Source organism: Rhipicephalus sanguineus, chromosome 5, assembly GCF_013339695.2.
Source record: "Rhipicephalus sanguineus isolate Rsan-2018 chromosome 5, BIME_Rsan_1.4, whole genome shotgun sequence".
NCBI classification, from domain to species: Eukaryota; Metazoa; Arthropoda; class Arachnida; order Ixodida; family Ixodidae; genus Rhipicephalus; species Rhipicephalus sanguineus.
The window spans coordinates 7,700,641-7,717,363 of record NC_051180.1 but is presented as its reverse complement, the minus strand read 5'-3'; the positions used below and the strand labels follow the sequence as shown (position 1 = coordinate 7,717,363).

The following is a 16,723-nucleotide window of genomic DNA, read 5'->3' as shown; positions in this document are numbered from 1 at the left end:
CAACCCCCCCCTTGGCTACGCCCCTGCCGCCAATGAATCGCCGTCGCACTTTCTCGCTACCGATAGGCCTAGACGTCACGAGCCTCTGCGGGGAGCGCGTTTTGCTGTCGAGCCGACTTGCAGAACAGAAGCTGCGTCGGCACCGTGCATGGCATCGTGGCTTACTCGGAACGCACGCGCGAGCGCTATTTATTCAGCGGAATAATTCTTGGTCCATGATTGCGACTTTATTGGCAGCCCCAAGATCGAGCTGCACATGTTCTGACGCGCCGGCGGTGCGATTGCCGGTGATAGACGCCCCCAAACCCGAGACAATTGGGCGCAGTTTGGCGCAAATTTCGTCGATATTATCAGGATGGCGCAGTAAATACAATTTGGCGCACTTTGGCGCAGTTGGCGCAGGAGTGGAATCACTGAATTAATCTTTTAGTACCACACGCAGTTTTTAAGATATCGAACATTTCGTGTGCCTTCTTGGGAGCAAGATTTTTTCTAAACTGAGCGAGTTACAAAGTAAATCAGCATGTCAGATTAATCTGTAATCAGAACTCTATCAAGTAAAAGAACGAGAATAGATGTTCTAAACCCATTTGAACAATTGTCATGATACGCTGTACATTCATGAGAGAAACCCCAGCTTGACACGGACTCTCATGACTGTTGATCATACTACAACTGTTGTTCAGCTTGATTTAGAACATCCATTCTCGTTTCACTACATAGAGTCCCAATTCCAGATTATTGTGATGTGCTGATTTACTTCATAACTCTCTGTTTAAAAAACATACTAGCTCCAAAAAACGCACATGAAATGTCTGATATTTTAAGAACTACATCTTGTCCTAAAAAGGCAACTGCATATTTGAAATCGGCACACGAATAAGCTCGTAAAGTTTCGTAAAAATTGATCAAGAATTTAAAATAAGGTTTTCAGGTGCAGTGTCCACACAAAGTGTTTCTGTGTGACAGAGCCATATCTTCAGCATGCAATGAATATTCATTAGCTTATTGGCAGGTAATACACACTGTTCCTTTTAGACTTTGTCAGCTTTTGCACCGTAAACGTCATCATGGCAAACCAGCTAGCCCCATCAGACAGCTTTCTTTAGTGACACCAAGATACACACCCACTTTTATCACACCTCTGCTGTGCCAGAAATATGTTGTGTTACAGCGCAATAAAAATGATCAGGCGGCTGCAAAGTGATGATGCATCTCAGCTTGGCTCTTGAGTGCAGCCATGACAACAAGAGAGTGTGCGTAAATGCAGTGCGGCCACATAGCTTTTCTTTAACATTCCCGCTAAAAATATCCGCATTCATTAGGTTGGCAAACACTTACTTAAAGGGACACTAAATGCAAATGTTAGGTCGATGTTGATTGTTGAAATAGCATTCCAGAAACCTCATGGTGCTTGTTTCGTGCCAAGGAAATGATTATTTTGAATGAAAATTATGTTTAGTGGTCCACACAGCGTTAGCGCAATTCAAATCGCGTGCCCGAAAGGGCCTCCTGACGTAGCATTTGCCTTGCTTAATGTTGCCCGACTTTATGACCAGCAGCCGACGCTGTGGTTTCTGCTTTGAAGGGCGCATTACACCACATCACATGGACACGGCATTTTGTCGAGCTTTCGTTGGAGCGACTTTCATGAGCGTGCAAGGCGCGCGTAGCAGTAGGCGATAACAGAACTACCACTGAGACGCGACCGTGGAAGCGGAGCGCAGCCCAGCGAAATGGAACTTTTGCCCAACCCATGCTGTTCTTCACTGTAACGTCAAGTTCTCTTTTTCATAAATCAAACAGAAATGTACAAGCAGCATTTTATTACGTCTTCCAATGCTAGTAATGTTCTTTTTTTTATCATAGGTAGCTTGAATACTAGTGATAACTTGTACTCGGGACTCTCGATGTCATCGGGCGCGTTCTAAAACGTCCCACTGGTGGCGCACAGTGTCCTAGATTTACCTTACTTTCTCGATTACTAGAGCCCTGCTAGTGATAATATCGACGTTTCAGACGTCCTCAAACATTGAAATTTCACTCTGACATAAATTTTATTTGCCTTTAGTGTCCCTTTAAAAAAAAGAAAGTACAGGAAACAATTTAACCTCCATGCTTAACATGGAGAAAGAGCCATCACATTTACAATGGTTTTCTTAGCATGTCATTTGTGTGTCCTTATCAGGGCAGCCTAACGACCAACATAACTGGACTAAGGAAAAAAATGGGCCATTTAACATCTACCATTTTCCTCGATTAATTGAGCTTGTTTACCCATTCTAGCATCACTGTGGGCTCTATATTAGTAGTACTGCAGAAAGGCACAGATTTAAATAAAAAGAGGCTTGCAGTTTGAACTGCAGCAAAAGAAAAAATTGCACTAATATTGCAGCGGTATTATATGTGTCACATCTAATACATCTTGGACTTGAACAAGGCCCACTCCCTGTCGCACAGACACATATATATATATTTTCTTTTTGTACTGCTCCCAGCCACCCTTGTGTGAAGGCAAGGCTACATCTGCTGAGTGGAGTTCCCATTCCAGGTGTTGGTGTCATCGTCCTCATCACTGAAGCGCTGGTTGGAGAAGCGGTACACGTTTCCTTCACGTTGGTACACGTTTCCTTCACCCTGCGGCTGTGGTGCTGTGCGTCGTCGTCGTGCCCCCCTGTAAGCAGAGCAAAGAGGTCAGCATCAACAGGTCACTCAAATGAGGCAGACTGACGACCCTGTCACGACTGATCATCACTGCTATGACAAGCACTCCTCTCTGTCCATAGACAGTATTCTATCATCGCTCTTATTAAATTAGAGCTACCATAACACTTGTAGACATTTTCCAGTGTTCTAACCAAATTATTAATTGGCACGAAATCTCACATAAAAGGAACATCTTTTAGCTCAGCCAGCCAATAACAGTAAATGGACGGCCGCAGCAGACCCAAAGTCATGCTACCACATCGTGACGAGCCGGCATTACACCAGGCCATCTGTTTTCCCCAGCCTCCTCTCGGGCAAACTGTAATATTGAGAGCGTTCCCGCGTGTAACCAGAGAACGAAAGCGAGCGACCAGCCAACACAGACTCCGGTGACCAACTGCCTTTATTTCAGTTCGCGCGCTCCGCTAACTGTGCCGTTGAACATGAGCCGCTAACACATGATGTGGTGCCATCTGTCGTGCTCCTCTGCCAAACGCATGGCGAAACGTCACACTCCTCCCCCACCCACACTGGAAAGACTGGTCTAGGGCGCTCACGGCGAATAGCACACCACGGCACGTCTTGCTCTTGAGCTTCTTCTGAATGGTGGTGTTTGCGGTTCAGACGTGGAGAGCGCCGAAGCATCTGGCACGTCTCCTGCTGAACCCTTCCTAGGTTGAGCTTCAATCTGTACAGCTTTGTCCTGACCGTTGGCGTTCAGATGAGGTTGTCTGACGTCGTTCTGTAGGTCATGTGCACTCACATCACGCGGGCAGGTCTGCGCCTCTGCCACAGCATCCAAAAACGCATCAGGCATAGCGAAATCAGGGTGCAAATGCTCCTGATGTCGCCTCCAGAGTCGACCATCTCGTAGTGTGACGTCACCGATGTGGTCGCCCGACGTGGAAGTCATTGTCGCAGGAACCCAGGGTGGACCGTCTTGAAAGTTCCTCACATAGACAGCATCCCCTGTTTGCGCAATTGGCATGGGGTGTACGTTCTTCTCATGCGCTACCTTCTGCCGGATCTGCTTTGTCAGGACTCTGGACCTTATGTCGGGATATAACAGAGTCAAAGCTGTCTTCAGCTTACGTCCCATCATCAACTCGGCTGGTGAGCATCCCGTGGTCTCATGCGGCGTTGATCTGTAGTTCAGAAGGACGCGTGCGATCTGGCAGTCGAAGCTTCCACCCACTGCCTTCTTCAGCTTTGCCTTGATTGTTTGTACTGCACGCTCTGCAGCACCATTCGAAGCGGGATGATATGGCAGTGTCAGCACATGCTTAATGCCATTTCGCTGGAGAAATTCCTTGAAACTGGCACTCACGAAGGCTGACCCATTATCCGACACGATTACGTCCGGCAACCCATGGGTACTAAACATGGTGCGCAAGCATGGTATGGTGGCATCTGTCAATGTTGTGGTCACAGGAACGACTTCTATCCATATTGAATAGGCATCAGTCACAATTAGCAAGCACCGATTCCTGAGAGGTCCGGCAAAGTCAATGTGAATTCGCGATCACAGCCTCTCTGGAAACGGCCACGGCGTCATTGCTACTGGCCGCGCGGTTCTCTGGTTGTCCTGGCACACGTGGCACTGATGCACTGTATTAGCAATATCATCATCGAGGGTAGACCACACACATGACTACAAGCCACCGCTTTCATTTTTGAAATGCCAGGATGGCCTTCTGGGGCAGGTGCAGCACTTGCGGTTGCAGGGTAGCAGGAACCACCACGCGTGACCTAGCAGAATACAGTTTTCTTGCATGCTCATTTGCGTACTCCAATGGGCATACAGTTTCAGCGCAGGTTCCCGCAGCTCTTTTCCAGCCCACTGTGCTTCACGAACCTTTGCCAACACAGGATCTTTGGAGGTTGCCTCAGCCACAACAGATGGCACCAAAACCTTGGGATACGCAGTCTTGAGCATGAACACGTCTGCCAGCTGCTCGACGGTGTGTTCAGAGACAGGCAGTGACAGTAGACTCAAACAGTCAGCGTTTGCAATGCTCGATCCAGGTCTGTACTTCAGCTTGCAGCTGTAAGCCGCCAGCATCAGTGACCAGCGCAGCACTCGCGGTGAGCATGTCTCAGGCACAGGTTTTTCAGGGGCGAGCAAGCCAAGCAAAGGCTTGTGATCGGCGACCGCTTCGAACTCTCGGCCCCATACATACTGCCGAAACTTGGTCACTCCGAACACAAGGGCGAGAGCCTCTTTGTCCAGATGACTGTAGTTGCGCTCAGCCGGCACGAGACTCCTCGACGCAAAAGCAATCGGCCGTTCGGTGCCGTATTCATTGCGGTGGGTCAGAACAGCACCTACATCATACGGTGACGCATCGCAGATCAGCACCAGGGGCTTCTTGGGATCGTAGTGCACCAGAACAGCTGCCGATGCGAGTAGCTCCTTGCTTTGTTGAAAAGCTTGTTCTTGGTCGTCTCCCCACATCCATGGGGCCTTGGTTCCAAGGAGTTGATTTAGAGGATGCAACACGTTGGACAAATCGGGTAGGAAACGCCGATAAAAGTTCACTAGCCCAAGGTAGCTCTGCAGTGACTTGACATCACTTGGTCTTGGCGCCTTTAGCACAGCCTCCGCTTTCTCGGGATTTGGGCGGAAACCCGCAGACGTAATGACATGGCCCAGGTATTCGACCTGTGGGGCAAGAAACACACACTTGTTCAGTTTCAGCTTGAGTCCAGCCTCCTTCAGGCGCCCTAGCACTCGGGCCAGGTTTTCCAGGTGATCCTGGTCGTTGCGTCCCGTCACCAACACGTCATCGAAATACACAACGTGTCTCAGCCCCTGCAGAAGGTTGTCCATTTCCCTCTGGAATATCGAAGGTGCTGAGGTTATGCCGAAGGGTAAACGGGTGTACTGGTACAAACCTCTCGGTGTGTTGATTGTCACCAGCTTAGTTGACTCTTCAGCAAGCGGCACTTGTAAATATGCATCCTTCAGGTCAAGTTTGGTGAATTTCGCCCCACCACTTAGCTTGGCGAACAGGTCCTCAACATGAGGTATGGGGTGATTCTCTGGTACACTTACTGGGTTCACTGTGACCTTGAAATCCCCGCAGATACGAATCTGCCCGCTTCGTTTCAAAATGGGCACAATTGGTTCAGTCCACTCAGAGGTCTTCACAGGTCACAGCAAGCCTGTGCGTTCCATGCGAAGCAGCTCATCATTTATGCGATCAAGCATCGCGAACGGGACACGGCGAGGTTTAAAAAACCTGGGCTTCGCATTATCCCGAAGGGTGATCTTTGCAGTGACACCCTTTAAAGTCCCCAGTTCGTCGTCAAAGACACTGCGGTACTCCGCAATAACGTCCTGAATAGATGACACTGCCTTGACATCCGTTGTGCTGCGAAGTTCTATTCCCAGTCCTTTCATCCAGCCCCGCCCCATGAGGCATGGGCAGCGGCCTGAGACGACGGCTGCCAAGCCGCACGGACACGGCCAGGGTTGCTTTGACAGGCGTGAGCTCGCCTGAATAGCTTTTCAACAGGACAGTTGACGGTTCCAGGCACGCGGATTGGAACTTGCGGCGAAAGGTGTCCTCCGAGACAACCGACACACTCGCACCCGTGTCAAGCTCCATCAGCAGCGAAATTCCATTCACGAAAACTTTGACGCGGAACGGCTGCGTGTCCTCAGTTCCTTGCAGTTTCCACATTTCGTACACTTGCGGCGCATCGAGCTGCTTTTCAGTTCCATCGCCCCCGGTGTCGCCATCTGTCGTGCTGCTCTGCCGAACGCATGGCGAAACGCCACACGAACTAGTACCAATTCTGTGCCCCCTCAAGCGGCCTGCCCTCCCCCTGCAAATGACAGCACAAGTCAGTGGCCAGAAGATTGGCATCGAGATCGCAATGGCTGCCGCTACAATCAACCCAAATACAGTACTATCTGACAAAATCCTACAAAACTGTGTGTGATGCCTAGGGTGTGCCCATGCTGCTCTTGCTGTGGACCACAGTGGGGTAGGCACTACTGTTAAGATACAGCACGGTCACAAGTGTGCTTCTTCATCTGCGCCACTTTGCTTCTTGTCAGCGTGTGTGGTGCGAGCGCTCCGTGCTTCATTTTAATGCAATAGCGTTAACCCCTTACGGGCTCATTTAACAAAAAAAATATGTTCCAAAATTGCCAAATTTTTTTATGATGCGAAATGCTTTAGTAATGTGTTCAAAACAAAAAAATATTTGCGAAAACTTTTTTCGGCAGATAATAATGCTTTATTGGCCATTCTTCGCTCCATCATGTATTACTTTATAATACATGGGGCATTTGAGGTGTATTCCGCAAAAAAATTTCTGCAACTCTAGAAGGTAAAGGTTGGAAGTGAATTGCCGCGCACAAAATGCATTATTCCTTGATAGTTCACTTAGTGTGATAGCGTTCGAAGCACGGCACTGCGCAGAGAGCCTTCTTGCACCACCTGCACCAGATCCTGGTTTCCTTGCGGATGTTTTTGCCATTTCCGTCAACATGTGGCCATGTTTGTTTATGAAACGCGCGGGAAACACAACGCGCGCATTCTGCCAACTGTTGCGCAAACACTCATTCAACAAAAGCGCCAATGACGGAACTCATGCTGCCATCTATGGTGTAAATAGAAAAGCACCATTTCTCGACCTGGGCTTGTCAAAAACCTCTATGACGCGAGGGAAACACAAGGCGCGCATCCCGCCAACAAGTGCGCAAACGCTCATTTAACAAAAGCACCAATGACAGAACCCATGCTGCCATCTGTGTTGTAAATAGAAACGCACCATTTGACAAGCTGGGCTCGTCAAAAGCCTCTTGGAACATTGCGGAAGACCCATGACAAGCACAGGCCGTCATAAGCAAAAAAGTGCCGACTGCTCATGATGAGCTTAGGTCGTCATAAGCCCTTAAGGGGTTAAAGGGACTGTCTACAGTCCTTCATCGGTTTTCTGTTTTGTACTGGGACAGAAAGCATACCGTCTGAAGTGTCCAACCTTGCAGCGGTTTCTCTGAAAAATGAGCAGAAAATTTTAAAACAGAATTTTTCGATCTGCGTTCGGTTTTCTTCCACTGGCGTGAAACATGCCCACAACACTGGTTGGTGGACGCGATGACGATTGTAGTGCCGGTAAAAATTAAAACCGAAAGCACGTGTGATTTCGGTAGGATTTCTTTATTTTCGCTGAACACTATTGTAATGAATGTAGCAGTCGTTTTCAGCGCGTTAGCGGTTAAATGAAGCCTTATTATTAGGCTTGTGCGAATATTCGAGCACTTCGAATATTCGAACGAATATTACAGTATTCGAATTCGCTTCGAAACGAATTTAAATTCTAGGAAATTTCGAAGTATTCGAAATGAACGAATAGGCATATATAAACCGCATGTAACCCCCTGTAAAGGTGGTTTCACTGCAGTGGAGGTGTGCTATACCGTGAATACACCTTTCGAGGAAAAATCCGCATTGCCGCGAAGCCCCACTTCAAGTTTAAATGAGCATACAGTAAAACCTCGTTAATTCATAGCCACTGGGGCTGGGAAAAATCTAATTAAGCGGGTTTTCGAATTAACCAAACATAAGAAAGCGGGATGCAAGGAACTTTGTATTGCTGGAAGTAATCAGAGGTGGTCGTTTGCTGTTCCTGCTAGTTTGCGGCTACAAGGGTTATGTCTTCCAGCAATACCTGGTCTCAATTTTGCCGCTAAACAGGGGAAAGGGCAGGTCTCGCTGCCGCCAGTGCAAGAAAAAAAAAAAGAAAGAGGGAAAGAAAACAGTCTCGTGGTCAACTGAAATGCGCGCCTGCGGAAAAGACGTGCTTCGCTGCAACACAGTGGTGACACGCGGGCGCCATGTCACCTGCTCCTCGCACCGTCAGTGCGTCATGATGCGACCATTGGCCCATTCTTTCTGGTGAAATAAAGAATTTAATAATGACCAGTGTGACGGAATTCGCGATGTGTTCTGGGTGGAAAAGATGGTCATTGAAGTTTTCGAACTGAGTTTTCGAAGTAGGCGTTGAAGGCAAGTACTCCGCCAGCAGTGCAAGTGCGTAAATTGCCGGAACAACCGCCATTCGGAGGTTCGCATACATCGCGAATTCCCTCAGACCGCCCTTTATTAATTTCTCTATTTTCCCAGAAAGAATGGGTAAATGATGACGCGCTGACGCTGAGAGAAGCATGCGTCATGCTGCCCACGTGTCACTGCTGTGTTGCAGTGAAGCACGTCTTTTCCGCAGGCGCACATTTCAGCTGACCACGAGACCGCCTTTTGTTTTGTTTTTTTCTTGTGCTGGCAGCAGCGAGGCTGGGATGCTTCACTTGTCACTCATTAGTATCGTTACACTGCATTGCCTTGTGGCTCCTAAGGGCCATCGTTTCTGTGGATTTGCGGCTAAATCGGGATCGGGGAATTGGTACATGGCACCCAAAGTTTTCGAATTAACCGGGCCGGTAGTGACCGCCGCTTCAAATTATCCACTCAGATTTACATTTTAAAATATGGGGCCAAGGAAATCCTTCTAATTATGCGGGATTTTGAAATAACAGAGTTTGAATTAATGAGGTTTTACTGTATTACCCTCACATCGATTCATGATTTTTTTAAAGTTTAAAAGCTTGTTATACCGGCTTATATGCTCTAAGTATAGTAAATTTTAAAACGTAACGTATTTTACAGGTTATCACTTGCATTCTAACAAAAGTCGAATCCTCCTATTACTCAAAGTTGCTTCCACTTCCCTTCGAACCAAAAAGAATGACATATTGTCACGTGGTCGTGACGTCGACGAAGACAACAGTCAGCACGTCCGAGATGAAACTGTTTATTTGGCCGAACTTGTGGCCGAGAAACTGAAAGTCAAACTACAGCAATACACTGATAGCGGCGAACAGAGCATCGACCGTCGATCAACTGACAAGCGGTGAAGCGCGTCGGCATTTAAACATGTGCCGTCGAATATTCCAGCATTATCACTGGCTGTCGTGCAAATTCTAGAATAAGCTCGAGTGTGCGCGTCTTGCGCGCAATCTTAAAACGATCTACAACGATCGCGAAGATTCTCGAACAACGAGGCGCGGTTCGCGCTGAGCGTTGCTGACAGTCTTTGTGGCCGAAAAACCGAATACAACAAAAGTGATAAAGAAACACACGTGGCCATGCCCCCCTCTGAAAAAGCATCGTCCCGATGCTTAAAACAGAACAGGCCAATGCATGCAACAATAAATAACAAGAATAAAGCAACAAAGTACAATAAACAATAAGAACAAGAAAGAAAGCACAATAATAAAGCAAAATGACAGTCCTCAGGTTCGCTAACGTGCGTAATATGGTTTGAGACGCACGACATGGACGACTTCAGGTCATGCACGGTGCCGCTGAGAGTTCGTAATGCCATCAGGGACAACCTCGTAGTCGAGTGCGCCGAGGCGTCGAAGTACCCTGTACGGTCCGAAGTATCGTCGAAGAAGCTTCTCACTAAGTCCCCGTCGGCGTATTGGCGTCCATACCCATAGGGCTGACGCGCTGGAGTTTTGAGTACTGTGGCGGAGCCTGGTGGCGTGCGCCGAAGTTGCTTGGGTAGTCAAAAATGGACGCCGACCGGCGAGTTACGCAGGTCTCAGTTGCTTTAAGCGTTTTACTTAATTTTGCGCCTAGTTTTCAGGCTCAAAAAGTGCTTAAAACGTACGCAGGAACTTGTCCGCTATGCCTGCAGAGTCTGACATGTTTGACGAGCGATCCCTGCTTCAACAAACCGTGCCGAAAGGTGGTCTGGGCGACGGCTCTGAGCAGCACGCGGTCCCGAAGCGCGGTCGCCGCCGTTATTGTTGCGTGGTTAATTGCCTCGAACATGGGGGTAAGGATCCTAATGTGCGGTTTTACTGGTTCCCCTGAAAGCCGTACGAAGTGGAGCGACGGAACCGCGGGATACGTGCCGTCCGACGCGTGAAGTGAGTACGCGAGCAAAACGTGGTTTGCAACGTAACGTGCTGATTACTTTTCGTACGCGCGTGCACGCGTTTATATATATATATTCCCTGTGTGCAGTCCAGACGGCACGCCGTGGCTGCCGACGGCGATCACGAGGATATGCAGCCGGCATTTCGTGCGAAACGAGAAAAACGATGCCATGAGTCACCCTGCGTATGTGCCTACGATTTTTCCGGCAGCTTACAGCCGGCTGCTTCCAGCGACCGGCTGTAAACATTGCGCGCCGTCGCTTCTCGACCGCCACCGCACGCTGACAGAATTTGACGAATTCCCTAGAAGCAAATGTTGAAAATTACGACCGTGCATGGGGAAAAAGTGTGTTTGCGACTGAATGCGGCAGAAAACGGCACACAACGCGAATGCGCTCATTCGGGCCGCCGACGGCTAGCCTTCGTCACTGGACCTTTCTTGATTCCGTTTCGTCGTGTAATGCAAATCATGTCGGCTTTCTTAACAGCAATCTTTTCGTTTATGCACTGTCGTTAATCGCGCGAGCATGCCTCGTAAAACTTAACTCGAGTTCAACGTCGTATGAGATTCGCTGCACTTGCGAGTTGCAGCGCGCCGAAATGGTTCCTTCAATCTCCTGCATGTCGTAAACATACTTGACGATGACGAGCTTCTTGCGGTTACGCAGATTGCTTGACCTGAAGAACTCAGCCACGCCAGAAACTGGCCGAGATCCAAAGCGCAGCACAACCGACAGCGGCGGCTCCATTGCGCATCTGAGCTTAGTGCTGCATGCGGCCGCCAGTCTGACTACTCGAAACCAAAGAACTTGTCGTAGGGGGCGCTTTTTAGCACCGTTTTCGCAGCGCCGCCTGGGCAGCCAGTCAGGCCTATACACGGTCACCGGGTTGGTATTCCATGTGGCGTCGTCGAAGGTTGTAGCGGCGGCTGTCAGTCGTCTGCTGGTTCTTGATCCGTAGGCGGGCGAGCTGTCATGCTTCTTCGGCGCGCTGTAAGTAAGCGGCGGAGTCGAGATTTTCTTCGTCGGTGACGTTGGGTAGCATGGCGTCGAGCGTCGTCGCCGGGCTTCTTCCGTAGACCAACTTGTACGGCGTCATCTGCGTCGTTTCTTGGACGGCCGTGTTGTAAGCAAAGGTCACGTACGGAAGGACGGCGTCCCACGTCTTGTGCTCAACGTCGACGTACACTGTCGTCCTTTATGAAAGGGAACGCGCGAGCGCGCGGCCTGAGCTCTGCTGGGGCTGCCTAGAGTGCCATCAACCGACAGCGAAAGAAAGCGCACCCGCTTTTGACGTCATCTATTGGCAAACAAAATAATGAGTGATGACCGGTAGACAAGCGCTGCTAGATTACGCTCCCGCTTCAGTCACGCAGCGGGCGATGCCGCCAAAAGCGGACGTGCTTTCTTCAGCTCTCGGTTGATGGTGCTGTACACTAGCTGCCGCAGCGCGCAGGCCGCGCGCTCGCGTGTTCCCTTTCATAAAGGACGACAGATTACATGGCCAGCACGTCGGCGATGGTCTTATTTAGACGCTCGGTGAGGCCATTGGTCTGTGGGTGGTAGGCGGTGGTGCGGCGGTGGCTCGTCTCGCTGTATTTGAAGATCGCCTGAGTTAGGTCCGCAGTAAAGGCGGTACCTCTGTCTGTTATGAGGATCTCTGGGGCGCCATGACGCAAGACGATGTGCTCCACGAAGAACTTGGCTACACGGCGGTACTGCCTTTGGGCAAGGCCTTTGTCTCGGCGTAACGGGTGAGGTTGTCAGTTGCTACGACGATCCACTTGTTGCCGGAAGTCGACGTCGGGAACGGCCCCAGTAGGTCCATCCCGATTTGCTGGAACGGCCGGTGAAGTGGTTCGATTGGCTGCAGAAGTCCCGCTGGCCTAGTCGGCGGTGTCTTCCGTCGCTGGCAATCTCGGCAAGTCTTAATGTAGTGGGCGACGTCGGCAGGAAGGCGTGGCCAGTAGTATTTTTCCTGTATCCTCGCGAGCGTGCGGGAAAAGCCGAGGTGGCCCGCCGTCGGGTCGTCGTGCAGGGCCTGCAGAACCTCTGGTCGCAGTGCCGAAGGTACAACGATGAGGTAGTCGGCCCGGGCCGGAGAGGAGTTCTTCTTTACGAGGACATCGTTTTTCAAGAGAAATGACGCCAATCCCCGCCTGAATACTTTTGGAACAACGGCGGTCCTGCCCTTGAGGTATTCCACAAGGCCCCTGAGTTCCGGGTCGGCTTGCTGTCGTTCAGCGAAGTCGTTGGCACTTATGGTTCCCAAGAAGCAGTCATCATCGTGGTCGTCCTGCGGCGGTGCGTCGACGGGGGCACGAGACAAGCAGTCGGCGTCGGAGTGTTTTCTTCCGGACTTGTAAACGACGGTAATGTCGAATTCTTGAAGTCTTAGGCTCCACCGTGCGAGGCGACCTGAAGGGTCCTTCAGGTTGGCTGGCCAACACAAGGCGTGGTGGTCGCTCACAACATTGAAGGGCCGGCCGTAGATGTAGGGGCGAAACTTCGATGTAGCCCAGATGATGGCCAGACACTCCTTTTCTGTTGTGGAATAGTTGATTTCTGCCTTTGATAGCGACCGGCTAGCATAACTGATGACCCTTTCCAATCCGTCGGTCTTCTGCACAAGGACGGCGCCGAGTCCTACGCTGCTTGCGTCGGTGTGGATTTCCGTATCGGCGTGCTCGTCGAAATGCGCAAGGGTAACAGCTTGCGCAGTTCTTCCCGCACGATCGCTCGGATCGTTTCACGCAGGTCGTCGGAGCCGACGGCATGAACAGCTGCGCTGTCTTGAATCGATCGGCGATTATACTGGCGGTTGCGCATCTCCAGCGTCTTCTCAATCGTCGTCGCCTCTGAGATGAATTCTTGGACTGTCGAGGGTGGGTTCCGCATCAGCCCAGCGAAGAGCTCTTGCTTTACCCCTCGCATGAGCAACCTGACTTTCTTGTCCTCAGGCATGGCAGGGCCAGTGTGGCGGAACAGTCTGGCCATTTCCTCTCGAAAGATGGCAATGCTTTCATTTGGAAGTTGTACCCGCGTCTCTAGCAAGGCTGCGGCCCTTTCTTTTCTGACGACGCTTGCAAACGTCTGCAGGAAAGCGCTGCGAAAGGCGTCCCAAGTTCGAAGAGTGGACTCCCGATTCTCGAACCAGGTCCTTGCTGCGTCTTCAAGGTAAAAGTAAACGTGGCGCAGCTTGTCCTCGGAGTCCCAGTTGTTGAACGCTGAGACCCTTTCGAAGGTCTCGAGCCAGGTTTCCGGGTCTTCGAAAGACGACCCGCGGAAAGTTGGCGGCTCCTTGGGCTGCCGGAGAAGTATCGGCGCAGGCTGCACGGGGTCGGTCATCGTCGCTGCGGTGTTGGGACCTGGGGCTGCCTGGTGTTTTCAGGAAGGAGCCCGTACTCTGGCTGCAGTCCCTTCTGCCTGCGGCTTGTTCGACGATCCGGGTTTTCTTTGCCGTCGTCCTCCTCGCAGCTTGAGCTTGGGTCAGCGCTTCGCAGGGGCGTCTGGATCATGGAAGAAGCAGCACCTCCACCAGAGGTCGTGACGTCGACGAAGACAACAGTCAGCACGTCCGAGATGAAACTGTTTATTTGGCCGAACTTGTGGCCGAGAAACTGAAAGTCAAACTACAGCAATACACTGATAGCGGCGAACAGAGCGTCGACCGTCGATCAACTGACAAGCGGTGAAGCGCGTCGGCATTTAAACATGTGCCGTCGAATATTCCAGCGTTATCGCTGGCTGTCGTGCAAATTCTAGAATAAGCTCGAGTGCGCGCGTCTTGCGCGCGATCTTAACAAAACGATCTACAACGATCGCGAAGATTCTCGAACAACGAGGCGCGGTTCGCACTGAGCGTTGCTGACAGTCTTTGTGGCCAAAAAACCGAATACAACAAAAGTGATAAAGAAACGCACGTGGCAATATGCATATGCCTTGTTTCAACCTTAAAAATATTGCGCTGGTTAGTTGGGTCATGACAAATATGCTCATTTTTCTTTATAATATGTGATATAAACTATTCGAATTTGCTTCGAAATTCGCTTCGACCAAACCACTATTGACTTCGAATTTGCTTCAGGCCTAAAATTTACTATTCGCACAAGCCTACTTATTATAAGGTTACAGAACACTTGTTTTGCTGTAATTGCAGTCGATGCGTTTATTTTAGCACTACTGCCGCAATCCAAGCCAAGTCGATTCATCAAAAAGAGACAATAAATGCACGCCTTCACAGCGCAGCACATGTAAGACATCCTAACAATAATACAACGGCACAGTACGACCAGCGCGGAGAGTCGCATGGCATAGTGCATGAGTTGAAGCAGACGAAATCGAAGACGGCGCCACAAGCAGCGCCCCCGAATGCCTTTTGGGATGCGTGAGAAAAAAAAAAGCAAAAAATTACTCTCTTATGCAACCGAAAGCTGCCTCAAGTGCGTAAAATACAATTTCAAGTTATATATGTTTGTTTTTAAGCAAAATGAGTCTACCTGCGAGGATTTCTTGTCCTATCAGTAGATTTACCACCTCGCTGCTGGGTTATGCTAGCGGTCATTTTTTCACGATTTTCACCATCAAATTAAAAATACAATTCCTTTTTTTATGGGGCAAAAGCATGCTCGTTGCCGCCGATGTGACGAACGATCTTCTCATTTTCACCATAATCAGAAAAATTTTTCCGAGCGGTAGACAGTCCCTTTAAAAAGCTCTTGTCGAAGAAAATGCGGTGTCACTGTCAGCAGCGTTATCCATGAGCGAAAAATCCCTATGGATGCAAAGAATGAAAATCAGGGTTCAAGCCAGAAATGAACCCAGGCAATGCTCATGGCAGTCAAGTATTGTGTGACAAAGCCATGCTAGTGCTTGAAACTGCTTCGGAAAGATGTTATACAGGCGTCATTGTAGGACTAAGAGTCATTAGCAGATGGAATATTGTGTGGCAGAAGAGTAGAATCACCAGGAATCACATCCATGAATTGTATGACCAGTGGGTAGTTAAGGCTGCCCACCTATTACAAAGGGCTCAGTCATAATTATTTATCTTCAATCATCATCAGCCACATGATCACGAAAGTGTGCAATTACGTATGTGCGCATGCTGCCTTGTAGGCACGTAGTGGGCGTTTTGCTACTTCGAAAATCGTGAATTACGGCATAGTGGGTACTTCAAAACTGTACTCGGAGAAGGCACCCTAAGAGAGTTTACAATGGCCAATGTCACGTGCACAGGCATTCCTTTACTCATGGCACGGTTGAGGCGCCCACCCGCAAGCAAATGAGAAAGCGATGCAAACGGGACCCAATAATGCTATCACATTCCACTCTTAAAGGTGAACGTCCTCCAAGTTTTCGGTGGCACCCAAGTTGTTCAAGATGGCAGACAGTAAGGCTGTTGTGCCTGCAGCAGCCACACAGCGGGAAGTGTTGGACATGCCCACGAAGTGAACAATTTCTAAGGAACTCTCTCAAAGTGCAAAAAGCAGAGTGGGTGAAAAAGTACCACTTTTGAAATCATCAATCTCTGTAAAGTCGAATCCCATTATAACAAACACTGCCACAGCGAAATTTCCTCAACAACGGAAAATTTCCGATTCCCCATCAACTGGCCATAGAAAACAATGCGAAAAATGTCTCATCACAACGAATAATTTTAAATAGATACTTCTGCTCCAACAAAGTTTTCAAGAATGCTAATATATAAGAAAAAAAGCTTGCCTAACACTGCCACGAAATTCCTGTGGAATATCGGCAATTTCTCATCGACTCGCAGCTTCCAGTGAAGTGCGGGCCCATTGCAAAACCCATGTCTTCATCTCAGACCAACTTTTCACAACCACATGCACATCCCGGTAAATTTTTCTCCACTGAAATGCTCGGCGACAGATCGTCCATCCACCACGATGCAACCAGCGGGTTGAATGTGCGTGAAGGCCGCGGCAGAATCAATCTTTAAGAACTCTTGCCACATTTCTGACATAGCGCTCAAAACGAAACCACCGCTCGTCATCACTAGTGGTGCAATCATGGATGATGACCACAGAATTCGAAG

At 49.5% G+C, this 16,723-nt stretch overlaps 1 protein-coding gene across 1 annotated transcript in view; it reads right to left on the bottom strand.

Annotated features, from left to right (window-relative positions):
* Positions 1-2,454: 2,454 nt before the first annotated feature.
* LOC119393163 (UBX domain-containing protein 4) overlaps positions 2,455-16,723 on the bottom strand; it is a 67,825-nt gene continuing 53,556 nt past the window's right edge. The window contains exon 12 of the mRNA XM_049416129.1: positions 2,455-2,674. Within this exon, the coding sequence (XP_049272086.1) occupies positions 2,521-2,674 (154 nt within the window). The 3' untranslated portion in view covers positions 2,455-2,520. The remainder of the gene's footprint in view (positions 2,675-16,723) is intronic.